Source organism: Trichosurus vulpecula, chromosome 2 (genome assembly GCF_011100635.1).
Source record: "Trichosurus vulpecula isolate mTriVul1 chromosome 2, mTriVul1.pri, whole genome shotgun sequence".
Lineage (NCBI taxonomy): Eukaryota > Metazoa > Chordata > Mammalia > Diprotodontia > Phalangeridae > Trichosurus > Trichosurus vulpecula.
Window position 1 is genome coordinate 174,269,316 of NC_050574.1, and position 23,495 is coordinate 174,292,810.

Sequence of the window (23,495 nt, forward strand, 5' to 3'; positions counted from 1 at the left end):
TGGCTGACAATTCAGACTCTGTGTCATAAGAGAGACTTGGTTTAATTCTCTTTAATAAAACAAAATTACATTTTAATTTCACTTTCGCTTTAATAAATGCGTTTAACCTACATGTTAAACAAGTGAGGTGTTTTTTTTGTTTCTTTTTTTAATGTTTCATTCAACTGAGAGGCAACAGAGTGCAAAGAATGTTGGATTCAAAGTCAAATAACCTGAATCTCAGTTCTGTTTATTTTGCTATTTTAGTATCTGTGTGACCCTGAACAAGTCATTTAACCTCCCTGAGTTTTATTTTTCTCATCTGCAAAATAAGGACATTATTAATTTCTTAATGTCTCTTAAACCCTGAGATCCCTGATGTTATGATCTTAAAAAAAGCAAGATGGATCCAACTGATATTAGGAATGGGACTGAGAAATAGTAGAGTTATTTTAGAAAATTTTTTCCATACCCCTACAAAGCATAGAATCTATGACACACAGATACACACACACACACACACACACACACACACACACACACACACGCACACGCACCCCACTCCCCCCCCCCCCCCCCCACACACACAAATTGTAGGGACACTACGAGGTCATCTGCATGTGCTCAGTAGGTCGTGAGCTGATTGCCACATTCTCAGGGAGGGAGCTGGCATAGCCTAAGCTTCCAGAGCCAACTGGTGGTCTACATGGGTACAACAACGTAAGCAACTGCTCACTATCAAACCACAGAAGTGGGAGTCATTTGAGGGAAAACCCAATTCTCCTGGATTCAGGGCAAGTGTTGCATATGAAAGTACTTTATAAACCTTGAAGAGCTATATAAATGCCAGATATTATTTCATCTTTACATTAGTAGCACCTAGCAGTAGTCAGTACTTAATAAATATTTGTTGAGTTCAATTGAATCAAAATGAGCAACACTGCAAACTTGTTGGAAGCTGTCCAAAGGCACTTATACTGGCAGTTAGAATTCATTCCAATTTCCTATGACTAGACCATACGGAAAACCTATTTGTGCTTGTTCAGCCTTGACCTCCTGTTCCAGTCTTCCACCTTGAACCTACTCTTGACCTTGTTATTTCCTTTTACTCTCCAGTTTCACTTTGGCTTCTGCTCTGGAGGGGGCTAACTAGTTCAGTCTGCAATCTCTGTCTCTCCTCCAAAAAATAAAAACTCTACGACTGGCTGACCTGACTCTCTGTTGCCCTCTACTAGCTTACTATGTCTGGTTTCTTATCAGTTTCTTCAGTCTTCATCAAGCCCTAGAATCCCAGCTGCCCCATGAATAATCGTGATAATTGTGAAGATTTTTCAGGTTTCAGTTTTTCAAATTTTCAGTGATATCATTGCCTTGGTTCTGTAAGAAAACTGGGTTTTGTGGCAAAGGCATATGGGGACACTGAGAAGAATATAAACTTGTGTCCATGGGTTTAATGCTAGGGAATTGGGTGACAGAAGGATAATAGCTGATTGAAGAATCTAGTTAGAGGAAGGTTGACTTGAAATGAGCCTGTACCATACCTGGAAAAGCACTCTTTGGATAAAACTTTCAGAAGTTATGTCCCTGGTCCCCGAGGAATTTCGTCTCCTTGACTTTGAAACTCCTGTTCAGGGACTAAGCTATCTTGATTTGTAAGTACATACTCACCTTGCCCATTATGTTGGGACCTGGCCATGCTTCATACCTTATCCATTTGTCCACTCAGGCCATACTGTCATCTGCCCTGCCACCATAAACATATTGCCATATCAACCCTTCTCCATTTCTACTTCTTTTTCATGGCACAGTTATCAAATGAACAGTAGCATTGTTTTGGGAAAGTTCATGTCAATCAACTGTCCAATGAATCACTTTACCATATCTATATTATCCACAATTTAGAATTTAAGCCCTTTGAGGATAGGGACTGTTTCATTTTGGTATATGTATTCCTATTGCTTAGACAATTCCTGGCCCATAATCAGTGCTTAATAATTTGTTTTTAATTCATTCTCTTGCATTCACATATGAACATTTTGGTTCCCCCATGTTGAAGTTGCAGATCCTATACCAATCCCAGTATACTCTGATGAGAGGTAGGTTCTGCCATGAATGGTATTGACAATATCCATACTATTCATAGGAGAGATGAGCCTGTTCATTGCACATGTAATTGCTATATCCAGCCCCAAATTGTGCAGGGACAAATAAGTACCAGCTCAGTGGGAAACAGGTAGGGAAAGAACGATGACCTGTTAGAGGAATGCAATTAAACCACTTATGGATCGTACCAAGGGTAAACAGGAGCAAAGAAGGGGTGCCAGAGAGGATAAGACCAAGGGGTAAGTAAGAGTGTAAGGCCAGATAAAAGCACACTGATGATTTCATCATTCAAACAGCTCACTTAAGAAGCAAAATAATGCAGAGTTTCATTCAAACCAGGCTACTTCTTGCATTCTGGGGAGGTTCCAGATTCACTGATAAATCATCCTTAAGTGGGACTCACTATTGAGGGTGGAGAGCAAAAGGAACTTTAATGATCACCTTTCCTCTGACTAATGAGGCTTCCTGGGCTACTAGAAGGAGAGTGGAGTGAGGGGCTTGGGACTATGTTTTGGGTTTAGTGGGAGATCAAACCCCCTTACTCCACCCTCGTTTTTATAGACATCAAAAGCAAAATGCTTGGTGTGGCCTCCATCTGTGGAGTGCAGACACAAAGGAGGAATCGACATTTTCTTTTTAATGAGACCATTTTCCCCAGCAACTCTGATTCTACCTACTTTCGTTGGAGGGACCCATCTTCAATGCTGCTACAACTTTTAGGAAGACTTGAGAATTCCATTCCAATTAAAACCCTCCAGACAATGAAGTTTATTTCTACTCTGTTCTTCTTTCTCTGAGCTCCAAGAGGAGGAAAACACCTAATTAAGCCTGGCCTGAAACTGGTGAAGGAAAGCCTTTAACCTACCACCTCTCCTACTCAAGAGTTTCTTCTAACCCCTCCCCCATCCAATCTTCTCTTGGACTGATGGCATGTGAAAGTTGACCTCCAATACCTTTTGTCCAAATGCCCTTCTAAAAATTTAACTCTTCTCCACTCAGTTGCTCAGTATCAACTCACCCACAGTGGTACCTCCTTCTTCAAGACCTTACTTTTGTGATTTACTTTAGAGAGTGGTTGATGGAAGAGGGTATCATTTAGTAAGAGAATGGGGATTGGGGATGGAAAATTAATGTTAAGTCATGACTGTGGGAGATTGGATAAAGAAAATTTAACAGCAAACTGCTAGAAGGAGAAAGATGGGAGGGAAAAGATTAGGTGATGACTTTGGAAGACATTATGGTACTGAGAGAGGCAATGGAGTATAGGAGGATGCGGGAAGGGTTAGAAGATACTCTTGAGTAGGACATAATACTTTCCACTTGGATGACACTTTAAGGTTTGCAAAAAGCTTCCTTTACAACAATGCAATGAGAAGTCAATATTGCAAGTATTATTATCTCCCTGTTCCAGAGAAGAAAACTAAGGCTCTGAGAGATGAAACGATTTGCCCAGTTCTTCACATGAGTTTCAAATACAGATCTCTTGATTGTAAGATGAGAGGTAGCATGATATACTAGATAGCAAGCTACCTATGACCCTACCTATGTGACCCCTAAATTCTCCTTTCTTCTAAATCTCCTTATTTATGCCAAAGGTACCACCATCCTTCCAGGCTCTCATGTTCATAACTTCAGGCTGTAGGCTGCTAACACTCCCTCACCTGACATTTCTAATCTGTTGTTATATCCCATTAGCTACCCCTTTAGTTCAGGTCCTCATTACCTCTCCCCTAGATTATTGCAACAGCTTCTTATTTGGTCTCTCTGTCTCCACTCTAGTCTTTCCTATGGAGTATTGCTAAGGTTATTTTCCTCAAGTGCAGAACTGATGATGACCCCCACCCCTCCCAATGGACTCTAATGACTTCCTGTTTTATTGAGGATAAAATATAAATTTATAAAATATAAAACACATATAAATATAAAATATAAATCTCCTTAACTTTTAAAGTACTGTACAACATATCTTTCCATCTTCATAGGTCATTAATCTCCCCCACACTGTTCGATGTGGTCAAATTCTTCTTATCTTTATTTCTCACACAAGACACTCCATTTTCCAACTCATTTTCTTTCTACTAGCCATTCCGAATATCTGGAAAGTACTCCCTTCTTACCTAGATCTCATAGAACCTCTCTCTCCTTTTCAAACACAACTCAAGCACCATTTTCTACATAGGGCTTTTCCGAAACCCATGGCCTCAAATACCATGCCTCTTAAACTAGTTGTCTTTAACTACTTCATATATATTTGTATTTATGCTGTATATATTTATAGATATCCTTTTGTCTCCCCCATTAGAATATAAGCGCCTTACAAGTAGGGATTGTTTTAGTTTTTGGACTTGTATCCTCAGTGTTTTGTACAGTAAGTACTTAATAAATACTTGTTGATTTAAAAATTGATCTAATCCTAATGAGTAGTAAAGAAGCCCTGACAGTTTCTGGATACCTAAGGCTAGAGGAGGCATTAAGGGGAGAAAAAGAGGGAAGGGCACCTAAAATAGTCTTTGATTGGTTCAGGGGGCAGTCTGGAGTGGGAGAGGGAGAAAAATGGGGAAATGAAGTAGGAGAAGGCCACATTCCAAAAAACGGGTCAGGGGGAAGGCCTATCTAGGTAGTCCTAGATGTGGTCTCAGTGACTAGCTTGGAGCTGGTGGGAGGGTATAAGAGGAGAGGAAGTTGACCAATGGTGGCAGATCTTCCTACTACCTGATCTTCCCCAATGGATTCAGGGTAGAAGGGGCTCAGCTGGTGGGGATGATAAAATAGAAAGACAAAACATTCCTGCTCTCAAAAAGCTTAAAGTCCAGTGTTATTTAAATGATGCAAACATTAAAGGAGTGTGAGGAGGTAAAGTATTTGGCTATCGTATTTACAGTGTGCCTTGCCACCAACAGGGTAGGTAAGCCACATGATAGTGTTTATTTATGGATTTGCAAAGGATTTAGATTTGAGCTAGGCTTTGAAGAATGGGTAGGATTTGGAAACATAGTCAGAAAAGGGGAAGCTTCCTGGTTAGGGCAGAGGGCAGGTACAAAAGCTCAGAGAGGACAAAAGCACAAGATATAATTGCAAATCTCAGAATCTCAATGTCTGAGGGAGCCTCAGAAGTCACTTAGTCTAACCTCTATCTGAAAAAGGATGTCTTGCCTGTCCAATATCAGTGACAAGTGACCATCCAACCTCCGCTTTAAGATTTCCTATGACCAAAACCCAAACACCTCCCAAGGCAGCCCATTCCAATTTCTAAAACCTCTAATCACTATTGGAAGGACACTTTCCCTTAGGTCCATCTGAAATTTGTTCTCTAAGACTTCTATCCACTGCTCCCAGTTCTCCTGTATGAGGCAAAACATCGTATGTGTAATCCATCTTCCTTGTGACAGCCTGTTAGCTTGTTCAAAGCAAAGATCCTCTCCCCCCAATAGGCCTTCAGTTGGTTAAATATCTCTGTTTCCTTCAACTCATCATCATAGAGCATGGTCTCTGGGCAGATCACCAGCCGAGTCAGCATTCTTAAGATGTGGTGTCCTGAAGTGACATAATACTCCAGATGTGGCTTGATAGGGGCAGACAGTAGTGAGGAGGGATCAAAAGCATTACACTAGGGAAAATGAGATTCCTACCATAAAGTTTTGTGGACTAAGGTTGGAAATATATGGTTGGTTTGAAAGACTTTAGAACCTTAATCATTGTACTGATAAAGCACAAGTCCAAATTAATGAAGATGAAACATACTATTTATCTCTGGGTAGAGAAGTGTTAAACTTTAAATGCAGAAAAAGACATGACAAATGTGGGAATTTGTTTAGTTGTACTATGTAGGTATGTATTGAGGGATTGAGGGATTTATTTTTCAGTTTAAAAATTTTTGATGGAGAGTAGTGGGAGGGACAAATTGATAGAAGGATACTTATTACTTGAAAAAGAAAAAAGGAAGGAAGAAAGAAAGAGGGAGGGAGCGAGGAAAGGAAGAGAGGGATGGAAGGAATGAAAGAAAGACTAAAAGGAAAGAGAAAAGGAGAGGAAAGGAAAGGTGGAGAAAGGGAGGGAGAGGGAGAGAGGGGGGGAGGGAAGGGAAGGGAAAGGGGAGGGAAGGGGAAGGGGAAGGGGAATGGGAAAGATGGCTAGGCGAAGGATTTCAGATACTATTTTGTAGACGTTCTAGAGCTACTAGAGGTTTCTGATACTAGCAGAGACATACATCATTGTAAAAATGCTTTAGAATCATTATCTGGTCATTATGTATATGCATAGGATAGATCAAAGGTGTGTGTGTGTGTGTGTGTGTGTGTGTGTGTGTGTGATGTGGGAGCACATTTCAGGGCATGGAGTAGTTATGGGGTTGGATAGGATAGGGCTGATGAGACAAGAAACAAAGACTATTGCCAGGAAGTTGTCCCTGCATGAATTAGAATGTCATCTAGTTCTCCTACTCTAGGAGCCACATGGATACAGCCCACGATAGTGCCATCTAAACACACCTGTCTCTTTATGGGAAAACCCACCTGCTTAATCCCTCAGTATCAACCACAGGTGTTCATTTCTGGCAAGAGGAGGAGGAAGAAAAATGGGGTATGAGCAAGAAGTTCCATATGTTTTCTCAGTTCAGGCAAGGTATTGGTACAAAAGCCCCAGCTAGTCTGTAGCTTGTGATGAGACATTTGATACAGTTCAATTCACTCTTTTTCACTATAGAGAAGACAAGAAACACAAACATGCCTCTATCGTTTCCATTTTCCAATCCTTTTCTTTTCTTGGCCAAATATTTCTTGCAAAATGGCAGATTTTCATTTTTTATAAAATTTCCTTTTGAAATTGATCTAGTTCAATCTCTTTACTTGCTCCCTATTACTGATGATTCTGAAATGTATGTCTCTAGCCCAGATCTCACTTGGAGATTCAGTCTAGCTTTTTCAGTTGTCTTCTGGTCTTCTCCATGTTGGTGTGCTGATTTTATCCCAAGATTAATAGGCAGCTTGGTGGTACTGTGGGTAACAGGACTGGAATTTGATTCAGTAAGACCAACAATGTTTCACCTCAGACACTTATTAGCTGTGTATCCCTTAACCTTTCAGCCTCAATTTTTTCATCTGTAGAACGGGAATGATAATAGCACTGACTTCCCAGATTGGTTATGAGGATCAGATGGTACAATGTATGCATAGAGCTTTGAAAATCTTAAAGCATTGTATAAATGTTAGCTATTATTTGAAGTAGTGATATTTTAAAAGTAAGCTCATTATCTTTCTCCTAAAGCTCCTATTACTCTGGCCTGTGCTGTCTGTGATAGTGATACCAGAATTCTCTCAATTGCTTTGCCCTGAAGTCTTAAAATTGTCCTTGACCTTCCCCCTTTCCCTCTACTCCACATTGACTCTTCTTTCATAATGTACATTGCAACTATTTCATCCTTTCCATTCCTACTGGTACCACTAGATTATAGGTCATTACTCCTTTCTGCTTCGAATGGTACCACATCTCCCTGTCCACCCAAACCATGCTATGTATTTCTGTTACAGTGGTCACAGAACCACTGAACTTCAGAGATGGAAAGCGCACATCTATCTGACAAAGAATCCCTTTTAAAACATGCCCGAAGGGGTCATCCTGTCTTTAATTAGATGCCTCTTTCAAAAACATTGACCCTCTCTCATCCATGCTTCCCCACACACCACATCATCACCATCAATTAAAAAAATGATTTCCCTTTCTATATGGACAATGTTCAGATGATTGATATGGGCATTCTAGGTTATCCACCGTCTGATGCCAAACTACATGATAGATAATATCCTTAACCCCTTCCCTGAGCATATCCTGATAGAAAGGTAGTAGTCATGGAAGGTAGGATCAGTCACATAGTCTTTGCTCAAACTGAAGCATGAACATATCACAAACTGACTCTCCAGTGGGGTTAAATGTGCTAACACCTTTGGCAGCTTCTCACTGTAGGTAGAGACATGTGAGATGACTCAAGGGAACCATAAACAAGAAATTTTCTCCTAATTGCCATACCAGAAACTCACCAGGACTCCTGGCCACTGACATGTTTTTCTTACTACAAGAATTCACATTTAGATGATCAGTAAGTAGGTTAAGCCCAAGAGCCCTGGGAATAACAGCTCCTCCTGGTCCACTGGCCCCACTTCTAACTCAGTCTCCAGAGTCATCATTCAGGAGAGCAAACCCAGTGGGGAAAGAGGCCAGCCAACCTCACCACTTGCTAATGAACTGCTATTAACAGGGCAGACAAACCAGCCTAGCCAAAGCAGCACAACTCAAGGAGGGAGACTATTGGTTCAATTATTATCGTTATGTAGATGACTCTAAGATTTATGTATCCAGCCCCAATCTTTCCTGAGTTCCAGTCTCACATTATAAAATGCCTTTTAGACAATTTAGATCAGATATCCTATAAGTAGCTAAAACTCAGTATGTTCAAACTTGTCATCTTCCCTTCCATGCCCAAATATTCTCCCTGATTTTTTTGCTTCTCTAGAAGACACCACCATTCTCTGAGTTACTCAGGTTCACCATCACCTCACACACCTTACATATCCAATCTGTTGTCAAATCTTGTCATTTCTACCTAGATGTGAGCATGTCAGTCCTCTATTCGACAAACTCCAGTGGCTACCTGTTACCTCCAGGATCAAACGAACTCCTCTTTTGGGCATTGAAAGTCCTTTCATAACCTTATCCCTTGCTACCTTTCTCGTTTTCTTATGCTTCTCTCCAATCTACTTCCCAAGACACAGTGATCCTCTTGCTATTCCTTGAATTATACCTTATTACTTGACCTTTTGGCTTCCTTCCATTTGTGATCTACTCTCCCCTTTTTAATCTCTACCTCCTGGCTTCTCTGGCTTCATTTAAGACTCAACTCAAATTGTACCTTCTGCAGAAAGCCATTCCCAGTCTGTCTACACCATTCCTTCTAAGAGTGCCTTCTATTTACACTTTTTGTATCTTGTATGTGCATAGTTATTTGCATCTTGTCTCCTCCATCAGAACTGAGCTTCTTGAGTATTCTCAGCACTTAGCACAGTGCCTGATGCATATTAAGTGCCTAATCAATGTTTGTTGACAAACTAATAGTTAACATTTATAAGATGTTTTAAGTTTTGCACTCTGTGCTTTGTACGCATTATTTCATTTGATACTTGCAGCAACCATTTGAGGAAGGTACCATTCTTATCTCTGTCTTACAGATGAATAAATTGAGGTAAGAAAGGCTAATGCAGCTAAGAAGAATCTGAGGCAAGATTCACACTCAAATCTTCTTCATTCCAAATGTAGAACTCTCTCTACTATGTCACTTAACTGCCGATAATGATATAGGTACAAACAGTGGCTTAACTTGTAGCCTAATGGGCAAGTCATAGCCACTGAGGTCCCTTCTAGCTCTGGGGATGAGACCAAAAGGAGGTTTGATGATTATATCATGAGAATGGGAGATGATAGATTGTTTGTCCAAGGGTTATGAGCACCTCTAAGATACTGAAAAGAACCTAAGGAAGGTCAACAGGTAAGTGGTCTACTGAGGGCTTATGGACAGCCATGGATAAGAATCACCCAGGATGATGAGGGATAAGGTATTGGAGGAGGATCTGCACTACATGCATGACATAATTAATAACGATAATAATAAACAGGCATTTTTATAGGATTTAAGGCTAGCACTTCACGTATATTATCTTATGGGAGGTATGTGCTACTATTATCTCCAGTATACAGATGGAAATGGAAACAAAATGTTTACAAAGGGCTATCCTGACAACAATCCTACAAGGCAGGCAACACATGCATTTTTTCCCCATTTCTTAGAGACAGGAAACTGAGGTCCATATAAATTAAGTGACTTGCCTATGGTCACAAAACTACTAAGTATCTGTGGCAGGATTCAAACTCAGTTTGGAAATTACAGCGCTATCTCAATCTCTCAATATAAACTTGGGCCTGGTGTCCCAAGAAAATTACCAGGGTAAGGAACCTGGATTATTCTTCTTTTTATACAAAGCATGTATTAAAAAAAAAAAAGCTTCCCATAGAAACATCACAACTAATGGCTGAATAACTGTTATACCTCAAGCGAGAGGTAAGTCAAAGAGGGCAAGCCCAACACATCCTTTCCTGAATTATTAAGCACCGTTGAAGCAGGACTTTTACATTAAAGTATTTTATTATTATTATTATTATTGTTATTATTATTATTATTATTATTATTGCCTCATCTGGGTACTTCCTAGTGTGCTGAGGAGGCTCCCTCAAACTTAGACTCAGACTGTAATGGTAAGAAAGCATGGTGTAATGGAAAGTGGGCTAGATTTGGAGTCATTGGAAGCAGTACTCTCTGTGTGACCTTAGTCAAGTCACTTTACCCCTTTGGGCCTCAATTTCCCCATCTGTCAAATGAGGGCAATGGGTTTGAAGATTTATAATGTCTTTTCAGGCTCTAAGTCCTGGGAGCTCTTCCTTTGGAAAAATGTGTTCCTGGTGGTTTGATTTGAGCTGATATAACTACACCTTCTTGAATGACAGGATTTTGAGTTTGGGCATGTTATTCTGGTTCAGTTATTTCAAGCCATTTTTCTAACCACAGAAAACTTTGGACAGAATTTAAGAGATGGAATGAGCCTCAGAGGTTATCTAGTCCTATGTATACCTGAAGAGAATTCCGTCTACAATGTTCCTGATAAGTGGTGGTCATGTAGCTTTTGCTTAAGCAGCTCCAGTGAGAGGATTCACAACTTCCTGAAACAGTCCATTCTACTTTGGGGCAATGTTACATTTTAGGAAGTTTTTCTTTGCATCTGACTTTGCTTCTATACAGCGTCTACCCGTTGTTCTGCCTTATGAGGCTGAGAACAAAAGGTCTTTTCCTTCTTCCTCATCCCAGCCTTTTCAATTCTTGAGGGCAACTATGATATGTTCTCCACATGGTCCTGAGTCTTTTCCAGGCTAAACATTTAATTTCCTTCAGCTAATTCTCCTATGGTATATTCTCTCTTTTGGGGGGGTAGACGGGGAGGCAATCAGGGTGGGCTAAGTGAATTGTCCAAGGTCACACAGCTAATAAATGTCATGTGTTGGAGGCCAAATTTGAACTCAGGTCCTCCTGACTGGGGGGGTGGTTCTATCTACTGTGCCACCTAACTGCCCCTCCTCTGGCCTATTCTCTAAAGGCCTGTCATTATCCTGGTGGGCCTCCTCAGGATATCACACCTTTCAGAGTCTTTCCTGAAATATATGTGAGGCAGGACCCAGAAGAAATGAAAACTCTTCATGTGTAGTCTTACTAAGTAAAAATATTGTTGGACAGTCACCTCCCTAGTCCAAGACCCTATACTTTTCAACACAATATAGGATTATATGAGCTTTTTTGGATGCCATTTCAGAATATTACCTCATATTATTCTCACATTCTGCTAAGCCCTGTATATCTTTTTCAGAAGAACTGCTGTCTAGACATATCTCTCCCATCTTGTAATCATGAAGTGGGTTTTTGAATCCAAGTGTAAGATTTAAAATTTATCCTTTTAAAATTTCATTTTATTCAGTTTGGCTCAGTGTCTTTAGTCTACTTCTTAAATCTTTTTTGATCCTGACTGTGTCATTCATAGAGTTAGTTATCCTTCCTAGCTTTTTTTGTTATTTGAAAATGATAATCTTGCCATCTAATGTTTGCATCTTTAACTTGAATAAATGCCTAAAAATGCAGTGTCAAATATGTTCTTGTGACATTATGTTGGAGATTTCTTTCCAAGCTGGTATTAAATATTGATGAATATGCTTTGGGGATGGTCATTCACCCAGTTTTAGAACTACCTATTTGTTATATAGTCTAGTTCACATCTCCCCATTTCATTCATAAGAATTATACAAGACATAGTGCAAAATAATTTGCTAAACTCTAGGTAAAATGTAGTTAGAGAATTTCCCTCATTTACCAGATTATTAACCCTGTCAGAAAAAGCAATGTCATCAGTGAGTCAGTCAAAGAGCATTTATTAAGAATGTACTATGTGCCACCTCTGGCATAATTTTTACTCGGTAAAGTAATGCTGACTCTTTGTAATCAACATTTCCTTTTCTAGATTGCTCTCTTCCTTTTCTAGATTTAGCTCTATCTAGAATTTTGGCAGAAATTAAAGCCAACTCATTGGTTCATAGTCTCTAAGCTATATTCTCTTTCCTTTTTTGAAAACTAGGACATCATTTATCTTTTTCCAATCCTATAATATCTCTCCAATTCTCCAATATCTGTTACAGAATGTCAAGAGTGGTTCAGCAATCAAATGGCAATAAAATAATAAGAAGGGTCCCCACAGATACCAAACCATTGTCTATGATTTAGGGAGGATGAGAATGCCAAAGCAGGGTAATATACCAGTCAGGGGGATGTACAGGGGAAACTCTTCTTTGCCCTAAGACCTGTATGGTAGTTATCAAAGCCTGATTAGAAACCTTAGAATGCTAGGCAATTAGGTTCTGCTGATAGAATTTATTATATTAACACCTTAGTTTGCATGTTGAAACTGCTGCAATAAATCTAAGAAATAGATGGGACAACATAGAAGTTCAGGTAGGTGCTACTCAGAACTGTCATGATAAGCAGATTGCCATCAAGGACAAGACTGGGAAGTGAATGGGGTTCTTTTGTGTTCTGGTAGTACAGGAAGGCAAGATAAAAGGGAAAAAAAATAATCAATATCCTAATTTCTAGAAAGGGTTCAATGCAAAAGGAGTTGACCATTTAAGAGGGCAAACTATTATTATATATAAAATGGACTAAAGACATGAATGTTTTGATTATGTACCATGGCTGCATAATAAAAAAAGTTGAAAATAAATCTTATAAGCTATAGACAGGGGAATCATGCTATTTGTCACACCAAAGTACCATAAGATTTACATTACCTTTAGTGATTATTGTAAGTCTTATTCTCAGTTCCACACTCATAGCTTAGCCAAATATTACACAGTCATAAAATAGGTCCAAGGATAGAGATAATACTAATGTATTTTATACTTACAAAGAAAATAGATTCCTAATGAAATAAGGTCAAGAACAATTAATTTAAAATGGGACATTTCCATGAAGACAGTTTAAGCTAACTATAGTTTTTTTTCTAGCAATAAATTAATTACCATGAATCCTGTATAAAACTGACCATGACTTTCAAGTCAAAGATGGGTTCATACCAAAACATCTTATTAATTATTGGATTACATGGATGGAATCAAGTTATATAGATTCCATGAAAAGCACGTTAAAAATCTACTTCATCTTGTGGGAATGTTCTCTAATGCTATCAAAATATCATTTGGACTTGATAATTGTTAAGTCTTTAATGTGTGCTAGGAAGAAGAGAGACTAAAGACTTTGAGAGTGAATTTGGAAGTCAAATTGAACCAATAGCTGAAGGCAATGCTTCATCTACTTGCAAATGCCTTGTTCTTCATGCAAGACACACCTAGCAGTTGGCCATCAGAGAGGAATTTGAAGTTTAAACATGTTAAGGGACCAATTGGCACCCTGAAGTCAAAGTTTAATAGGAAGGCAGGTTGAGAATAACTGATATCTATTCAATGCCAATCTGGATATATACTGTGAGCCTGGTGAATGAAGAACAATTGATCTAGAACTGGTGTATTTAACCTGGGGCCCATGGAGAGATTTCAGTGATTCTGTGAACTTGGATTAAAAAAAAAAAAAAAACTTCCTCATTTTGACTAGCCTCTAACTAAAATTTAGCATTTTTATTCAATTACAAATTTAGTCAAGAAACATTATTCTGAGAAGGGATCCATAGGTTTTATCAGATTATTTTTTTTTGCATCATAATACATTGCTTCTTATACTATACCTTATACTTGGGTTGGATCTTATAATTATCTGAACATATGTGTACACCTGGTGATAAAGCAAATAGGACTGGGATAAAGTACCCAAAGTTTCATTCCAGATTCATCTGGCCAGGTGAGGAAGTTCAGCATCTAAATTAGCACACATCATCCCCAGACTCAGCTGTAATATGATAGTGATTTCACTAGGTTGCTTATTATTTTCTATTGAAAACCAAAAGCTCTGTTCAGCAGCAAGAGTCGCAGCAGACCCACTGCTGAGGCCAATTAGAGCTGCGATACTTGTAAAGCTAGTCTCAATTTTATCAGTGTCCAACTGATTTCAATAGCATAATTGGATATAGGCGATTGCAGAAAGGAAGCTCTAAACCAGAAGGCGGCCAACACGGGATGCCTGGCCAGCTCTAGGCCTTCTTTTGAGCTAGTTGTACTATTTACTTGCTAAGATGCATGTTAACATCCAGACTTAGAGCTTAGGATCTTCAAAAGCGTTTGGCAAAGGCATTTCAAGATTAATTCCCTCATTATTCCCCTCTCCCTCACACCAGAATGGGAATGTGATTTTATTACTCCCATTTTACAGGTGGGAGACTGAGATGAGAGAGAAGCTTGGTGATTTGCCAGATGTCACAAACAAGTCGGTAGATAGGAAACTAGAGGTGCCCACTCAGAGGGGGCATGTGAGAGCTTGCCTCTGAGCTTATCATTCAGCTGAAGATAGTGGCATAGTAGATCAGTGCCCATAAGAACAGAAGGCTGTGCTTTCAAATCTATCAAATCCAAATTGGGAAGCCCATCAAAATCAATGTATGTGTCAGGCTCACAAAGTAGGATTCTAGCAAATTCAGACTAAATCTAGGAGAAGAGTTTCTTCATTAGTTGATCATGAATCTGAATCTCATTAGTTTCCATATGTCATTTGATTTCATTTATTAATAATTTTAGAATCCATGTATTTTATTTAAAATGTAAAGTTCATACACTTAAGCCCCTTACAAAACACTGTACCAGGTGCTGGAAGATTCAAAGATGGACGAAATAATGCTTGTCTTCATGGAGTTTACAATCTGTATCACGGGGCATGATAGAACCCAAATGAAAATATTCAGTAACTATAATTCACAATATAATGTGTCTTTGGACAAGCAACTTAACCTCCCTGGCTTAAAGTTTCCTTATTTATTAAAATGAGGGGTTGATCTAAATAGCTTCTGATGCCCTTACTAGCTCTAGGCAGGGGTTCTTAACCCCTTGGGGTCCATTTAAAAAAACATCTTGTAACTGTTCATCAAAGTATTTGATTTATTTTGTCATCTGTGCATTTTATTTTATGTCTTACAAAAACAAGGGGATCCATGACACAAAGAAGAGCCCTGCAGACTTGAGCATGATATGAGTATAAGATAAATGCAAAGACCTATGAGAGGCTGGATCTTGGCTATATTGGTACCAACTTAGATGATTTTAGGCAAGTCACAACTGGCTCAGTTTCTTTCTCTGCAAAATGTGTAGTGGCAAGAGAGGCGAGGCAAGACTAAAATAGAAGATCCCTATGGTAATGCCTTTTCCAGGTCTATATCATTCTATAGAAGGCCCAATGAAGAAAAGATCCTTTCCGGCTAGGTTGGGGAGAGGAATAAAAGCTCACATTTGTTCAGCACTTTTAAGGTACACATAGTACTTTTCTCACAACAACCCTATGTGCTAAATAGTACAAATATTATTTCTATTCTATTGAAAAGGAAACTGAGATTGAGAGAGGTTATGTGAAGGTGGAATAGAGTTGCCTCTGGCTGGAATTATTGCTGGACCTGAGTGTTTGAATTTCTCTCTTGTATCTTTGTGCATCATTCCATTTGGAGTTCCATAGTTACTAAGTTTTGCATGAAATAAACAGGAGTAAATACCCTTCCCTATGTCATTGGTTCCCTCCTTCTGAAGAGACAACAGCATTAATGAGGGATGGAGGCAGAAGAATAGTTAACTGAGGAATCCTAAAAATCAACTTCTATCTCTTCCATGAAATAATTGTCTTTTCTAGGCTAATCAGGGCATTGGGTATCTCTGAGTTTTCTGGGTTAGGTCAGTGCATTGAGTATGAAATTGGTTTGACTTAGGTTGACTGTACTCAAATGCTAAATATATGAGAGAGAGAGAGAGAGGGAGAGAGAGAGAGAGAGAGAGAGAGAGAGAGAGAGAGAGAGAGAGAAAGAGAAAGAGAGATAGAGAGAGAGAGGAGAGAGATTTGCCTTCCCCTAGCTTATACAAAAGAACTTTAGGCTCCCAAGGAGGAGATTCTCAGGAATTTATGACTCAATCAACTCGCCCAAAAGGAGCATAAATGGGATTAGTTTTAATATTGTTAAGTTGCAAAAATACAGGCATATGTGCATGCCAAAGCTAAAATGTACCCAAGCAAAGGGGGGGAACATATGGGTGCCCATATGGTGAAAAGCGCATTGCTAGACCTTCATACACTTCTCATTTACAACAAGAACCAAAGTTAGCGAACGTAAATTTGCTTTGCAAAAATGTGAGACGAACAGCTTGTTTGCCCATAACTGTTCTACTGAGCAAGATATGTATAACCTTGATTTCTCATCTCAGACACCTCTTTCTCACACTCTGGGGATTAATTAGTCTCTAAACAGGTCTTCAGATTAGGAACGAAGATCCTTGCTGCCTCGGAGGGAAGACAAAGCAGAGGAAGTAGGACTGGATGACTCGGCAGGTCAATTATGAGACGATTCCTATTAGTGTCTCTGGCTCATACCTGGGACTGTTCATAAGAGAAATGAGGTTGGTAGGTCTCAGCAGGTTTCTTACTAATTGAAGCAGATGAACAGCACTGCCTCCCGGCAGACAGGGGTGTCAATGTTGTTTCACACTATAGCCAGTGTTGATTCTGGAATCATAAGGGAGTGGGGTGGTTTGAGCAGAGGAACCTGCCTCCTTTCAGGATAGGAGGTGGGTTTAGGGAGCGAAAGGAAAGGAAAGTGAGCAGCTGAGGCTTAGAGCTGGGGCTAGTTTCATGAGAACAGAAGGGGTCAAGGTCATTGATTAAATGACCTGGGAATAAGCACATAGTTAAATTTCTTGTGAAATACATACATACATACACATATATGTATATGTCTGTATATATGTACATATAAACATATTCACACACCCCAATATATACATTATATACACCATTCTTATTTTTGTTGTTGTCATTTCAGTCATGTCTAACTCTTTGTGACCCCATTTGGGGTTTTCTTCGCAAAGGTACTGGAGTGGTTGGCCATTGCCTTCCCCAGCATTCTTATTTTACCAGTGACAAAAAAGAAGTAATGAGAACAAATCAGACAGAGTGGGGGTAAGAGTCAGAAATAAGATGAGAGTAAATATTGTCTCCCATAATCTTTGCAGATTGTATGGATTTAGAGAAGCTAGCCTCATATGAAGTTTAGAGTTCCTTGGAGATTGTAGGGCCTAGATTAGGTCAAATTCACATAGAATCAAAGAATGTCAGAGTTGGAAGGGATATTAAAGGTTATCTTTCTAGTCTAACCCCCTCATTTTACAAAGGGAGAAACTGAGACCTAGAGATGTGAAGCACTTTGCCCATGGAAGTCTTGATTTGAAATCCAATGCTCTCTCTACTGTACACCAGTATAGGTGATACACAGCCAGAACGAAGTAGGAAAGGGAAATTCTCTCCTAACTCAGAGTACCAAGTGTACCTTGTTCAGATGAGTCCTACAGTTCTGGAACCAGTAAAGCATGAGCCAGAGAGGGCTGACACATAGGTGGGTTTAGCCCATAAAAGGCCCAGATTTCAAGAGATGTCAGAGTGTAAGAGGTTAGAAAAATGGCTGTTCTGATTAACGACAAGGGATAATTTGGTCCAGTCTTCTGACTCTAACTGAAGAGTCGCATTGTACTCTGTCAGTCCATTAACAAGCATTATCAAGTAACTCTCTGCCAGGCACCACAGCTTTAACCGGGTAGAAAATGGCCAAGTAGCAGGAGGTAAACAAAAATAAGGCTCTGTGTATCCAAAGCAGACCTCAAGGTCCAGGGGGCACATTGAACTCACCTGATTACAGGAGCCCTGCACAGAAACTCTTGAGTTTCTTCTTGAATTTTAATCTGGATCTCTGATTTCATTAGTATAGTTGAATAGGAAATTCCTTCTTATCAATGCAGGCCTGAAACTTTTCTGTTTAGAGTCTTGGAGAGCTGCCTGGGAGCCTGAAAGATGAAGACTTGCCCAGAGTCATGGAGTCAGGATATCTTGCAGGAAGAGCTTGAATTCATATCTTCCTGACTACAAGGCTGGCTCTCCATCCACTGCACCACATTGTCTCCATTCTTCTCACTCTTACACTGACAATTTGGATGTAGCCAGGGGGATTTCATCAGGGTGGCAGGTCCCTCCGTAACTGCAAATCACACCTTTTCCTCCCGCAATATATCTTCATCCTGTGTGACTCCAGTAAATTTCTCCTACACATATTATTTTAGATAAAATTCTAACAAGTGTGGACGTATGGCTTCTTAGCCTTCAGCAAATTGGGAAGAGATGGTGAGTACTAGCGAAGGCAGATACACCAACAACAGTAACAGCATGGAAACTAGATGGGGGGCAGGGGGGCAGAAAGAGTATAAAAATCCAAAATGCACATCGGCTTGCAGGACCATTTAGTATATGGATAAACAGTTCTACCCACTTAAAAAACTCCAGTGTTAGAGCAGAATTTACAATTTTCCAGAAGAATGTGAGCTCTCTGGAACAAGACCTGCTTCTCATTTGTGTTTACATGCCCATTTCCTCTTACATTGACATTCTCCTCCAATGCCTAATTGTGGCATGAGGTCTCATAGGTGCTGCCATTAAGGGATACTTGAAGTACTGAGAATAATACTTTGCACATAGTAGGACGGAATAAACATTTATTAAGCACTTGCTATGTGCCAGGCACGGTTTTAAGAGCTTTACAACTATGACATCATTTGATCCTCACAACAACCTTGGGAGATAGGGGTAATTATTATCCCCATCTTATAGTGGAGGAAACTGAGGCAGAGGTTAAGTGACTTTCCCAGGATTACACAAGCTAATAAATGTCTGAGGCTGGATTTGAACTCAGGTCTTCCTGACTCCAGGCCCAGCCTTCTAACCACTGTACCACCTAGCTGCCTCTCTATAGTAGATATTTAATCAAACTTTGTGGAATTTAATTTAATCTGGAAAGCTCACTTAAATAGAATAACTGTCCCTTTTGCTTATGTTGGTTCAGTAAGATATTACTGTAATTTTCTAAGTATATTGTTTTAAAAAATCAGCTAAAATATCACATACTCCTTATGACCAAGGAGCACAAAAATAAACTGGAGGTGGGGGTGGGACTGGGGATGGAGAAGGGTGGTAAATGAGAGGGAAGGGAAACATGTAATTTTTCCTCTAGTTCTAAGGTCTACAGCTTGATGATTATAAGTTTTTAATGCTTTCTCAAACATCTGGCCTTTCAAAGTATATCACTGTCAATCAGTCCAGATGTTCAGGAGCCTTGCTATTCCAAGATATAACAGAGGAAGATGGAAAGACAATCTTCTACAACAGCCTCTACTCTTTTCTTCATCCACCCCCATTTTCACACCTTTCTTCACACTACCCCATATGCCTGGAACAGCCTCCCAATTAATTCTGGCCCAGCTCCTTCTCTCTTGTCCTTCAGAAGTGTTGGGGGGTAGGGGGAGGTGTTGGAACCCACCTGTTCCACAAGGGGCTCCAAATACAGTGGCTCATTGCCAATTTTTTTTCTATCTTCTCTGTTATGGGATCTGCCCACACACTTCAGGGGAACATTCTTGGTAACAGTGCCCTGGGATTTTGTGATTATTCCAGTTTGGAGGTGGTTGTTTTTGTTCAGTCATTTTAGTTGTGTCCGACTCTCTGTGACCCCCATTTGGGATTTTCTTGGCAAAGATACTGGAATGCTTTGTCATTTCTTTCTCTAGCTCATTTTACAAACGAGGAAACTGAGGCAAACAGGGTTAAGTGACTCGCCCAGGGTTGCACAGTTAGTAAGGCTCTGAGGTCACATTTGAACTCAGGTCCTACTGACTCTAGGGCCTGTGCTCTATCCGCTGTTCCACGTAGCTGCCCTCTCTATTATTAAAGAGAATGTTAAAGGCCATTGAATTTATGTGTGTGTATGTGTATGAATTCATGTGTACCTTCTTGTTTCTGTAAGGAAGATCTGCTGCCTTAGAAAAGGCAATATAATTATTTACATCTAAAGAACAAGGACATGGTAGAATGTTCATCTGGTTTGCATGTCAGCTGGAAAACCCCCAAATCTTATTTACATAGCACTTTTCTTTAAGAAGCTTAAAACACTTAATAATTATAACCCTGTAAACAAATCCTCCAGCATTCCACTGAGAGGAGGAGGGGGGTGGTTTCTCATAGCATCTCCAGTCTGTGAGTTCCAAGGTAGATGAAAATATTTGCAAATGGTCTTGAGATCAAGTGGTCCTCAGATGTTGCACCAAACCTGTGGCATATTTCTTCAAAAGCCTTCAGACGCCTCTTCTTCTAAGAAATGAATATAACACCTGAGGACTCAGTTTCTCAACGAGAAAATCAGCTTCCCAAATCATGATGTTCCTTTCAAAGAAGCTCCCAACGCTGAGAAGGCTTAGTGTCCCTGCTGTCAAAGTGGCACTTGTCATGCCAAATGACAAGTGACTTGAGCATCTCTTTATCTTTTTTATCTCTTTATCTGCAGCCTAGGAACACTCAGAGTGCTAAACGAGGGGATCTACAGTGAAAAGCAAGCCTAGAACCCGAGCACAAGGAAGAGATGGTTTCAGCTGTCTCATGATTCTTCCTAAAGTTAACAGTAAGTCTGAAAAGCACCCATCCATGGGCGGCAGGCACACTCACCCCCGCTACAGTATTCACAGACTTTCTGGAAATAGCTCTTCAATTTTTTGTCAGCAGAATTCAGTGAAGCTACAGACACACTTGTCCACAGTGCTTACCCCTCCATTGTCAATCCTACTGGTATTTCAAAGGAAATGTCATTTCAGTGTTGCACAGTCTTCTGTGCTTAACTCACCAGAAAGTTGTTCCGTAAACACTGTTTGATGTGGAGGAGTCTCCCTAGCCCCTCTTTGGAAACCTTTCAAACCCATTTTTCCCCCAGAACAAGGAAAGAGCATTTCCCCCACCCGTGGAAAAAAGCCACAGGCAGCTACCCCATAGACTCAAATAGGAAGCTGCAAACCCTGCAGGTTCTAGTGCCTTTCAAACTTGGCAAACATCTTCCTTGCCTGAGTTGAATTTTTTAAATGTCATTGGGAGGGGGAAAAGACAATGAGAGATAGAGACAGGAAGGCAAGCTAAGCAAAGAAGGCCAAGGCTGCAAGAAAACAAAAGATAGAGGCTCAGATGTGATGCTCAGCCCTGGAGATTTGAGGGGGCCAAGGGCAGATTGAATTTAGGCTCTTCCTGGCTTCTCCCAGCTGCCCTTCAGCCTCTGCACTGCTGCAATGAGGACAACTGGGGGGCTAAAAGTCCCCTATTTTAAGTACAGAAGTCTTAACTATTGTAGCATTGTAAAAATAGCTTCTGTACACTTAACCAAAGTCAAGCTGTCTTTCAAAAGATCTCCAGGCTTAGAGGAATATGTATTTAGGATCAACAGAGTACATTCTGGGATTTCAAGCATTTATAAAGACATCTGACTTCACCAGATACATAGAAAATTGGCATGCTGCGTCTACATATATTTGTATATATTAGGAGACCAAAACTCTCCTGTCTTTAGAGCAAATTCCCCCAGAGGCCTGTGACTCCATATGTTTATACGCACATACTATTTCTCCGGTTTGTATAAGGGTCGTGCTTTGTAATGTCCCTTAGGCATACTTGAATATTCTTGATAATTTCCCCTTTATCATTAAACCAGGGTGGATTTCAGTATTCTCAGCCCTTACTCACAGAAGGTCAACGTACTTCACTGGCATTATCTCACTCATCCCTTACCTTTTGCTCCTGAGCTAGGTGGAGGCAAGCATTACTATGTGCATTTCATTCAGGAGGAAAGGGACTGGAAGCTTAACTGTTTTTCCCACTCGGGAAGCCTGCCTAGGGGAGGGAGTAGGGCTTAGGGAAGAGAAGTCTGGAACCAGGGAAGTCCTTTTCCCTGTACAGTATCCCCTTTGTATGTCAGCGTAGGTGTGTCTGTCTATCTCAGTACACAGTTTGCTTACTTCTTGCCATTTATGTTATTTGCATTCTCTAGTGCCTAAAGGGAGACTGGTTTCCATTCTAATTGCTGGAATTAATCACACAGTCTAATTACAGCATAAAACTATCAAATGGCCTTGGGCCCTTTTTTTTCTTAATTCCCCGCTGATCTTGATAAGAAGTTAGATTTCCAAGGGGCAATGGGGATATGTCCTCACGCCAGGCTGGCTCCCCCCGCTACTTGGAAGCAGTCCTGACAAATCTTCCACTGCCAGTTCCTGGGTACACATTCCAGGTAGGAACAGATGTACTTGCCCATCATAGCTGCCCTAGCCCTCTAGAGATAAAACACTTGTCATTTCCAGCTTGTAGCAGAGATGACTCCAGGTAAATGGTCAGATTATTGAAGATCACATATCCTTCTCCTCCTGGGTAAACAGAAACTCTAAAGCATATGGCCAAGCAGTTACATCTGACCCTCAACAGTCATTCTTATCATTCAACAACCTACATCTAAAGATCCCAAATCACCATTTCTCATAATCACCTGGAGAAAATGTGTTTTTCTCATGGGAAGAATTGCTAGAGTACCTGTATACCTTTATAGTTTTGGGGAGTAAAGGGGCTCGGGGAACCCCAACTTCATAAGTCAAACAAGAAAGAGAACTTTAGAAAGTTGGCTTTCTGAATCACTTTCTCATAATTCCATATGCCACTTATTGTTTGATAAGTATTTGATTTTACATTAAAACAAGAAATAACAAGACATGTATTCCTAGTCTAATCCTAAAGTTTCATTTTATATAGAAATGTGAACCAATATGCACATATGCTGGGAGACCCAGACTGACCCTTAATGTCTTCCTCTCCCACCCCAGGCTTGAGTAGCTTACCCTTGACTGACAAGTGTCTCCATGTCACGGTGGGTTCTGGTCTGCCAATAGCAAGACACAGGAGGGTCACGCTACTTCCTTCATTCACAGTGATGTCTGAGGAGATGTTCATAATCTGGGGAGGAACTGGAAAAAAAAAAAAACAAAACGGGTGAGCAAGTGTTCCTGGGAATGACCCTTCAAAGATATAGAAGAGGAATGAGCATCCAAGAAAATTTTCATAGAGAATTTTAAAAATTATACACCATGAGCTGGGTCCAGAACTGATAATGAGGCGTTGGGTTGTCTTGGATTTTATCTATGAAATTGCAAAGTGCTTTCAATGATCCCACAACGATGCCTTTGCAAAAGTTTATCTCTTTAACACCAGTATCCTCCCAGCAATTCTACAGAGATGTAAA

At 40.1% G+C, this 23,495-nt stretch overlaps 1 protein-coding gene across 2 annotated transcripts in view; it reads right to left on the reverse strand.

Moving 5' to 3' along the window:
- The window catches only part of OPCML (opioid binding protein/cell adhesion molecule like), a 121,652-nt gene extending 98,436 nt beyond the window's left edge, over nt 1-23,216 (reverse strand). For both annotated transcript variants that reach the window (XM_036744488.1, XM_036744487.1), the window contains exon 1: nt 23,095-23,216. In XM_036744488.1, the coding sequence (XP_036600383.1) occupies nt 23,095-23,206 (112 nt within the window). In that variant the 5' untranslated portion in view covers nt 23,207-23,216. The remainder of the gene's footprint in view (nt 1-23,094) is intronic.
- Between the last annotated feature and the right edge of the window lie 279 nt (nt 23,217-23,495).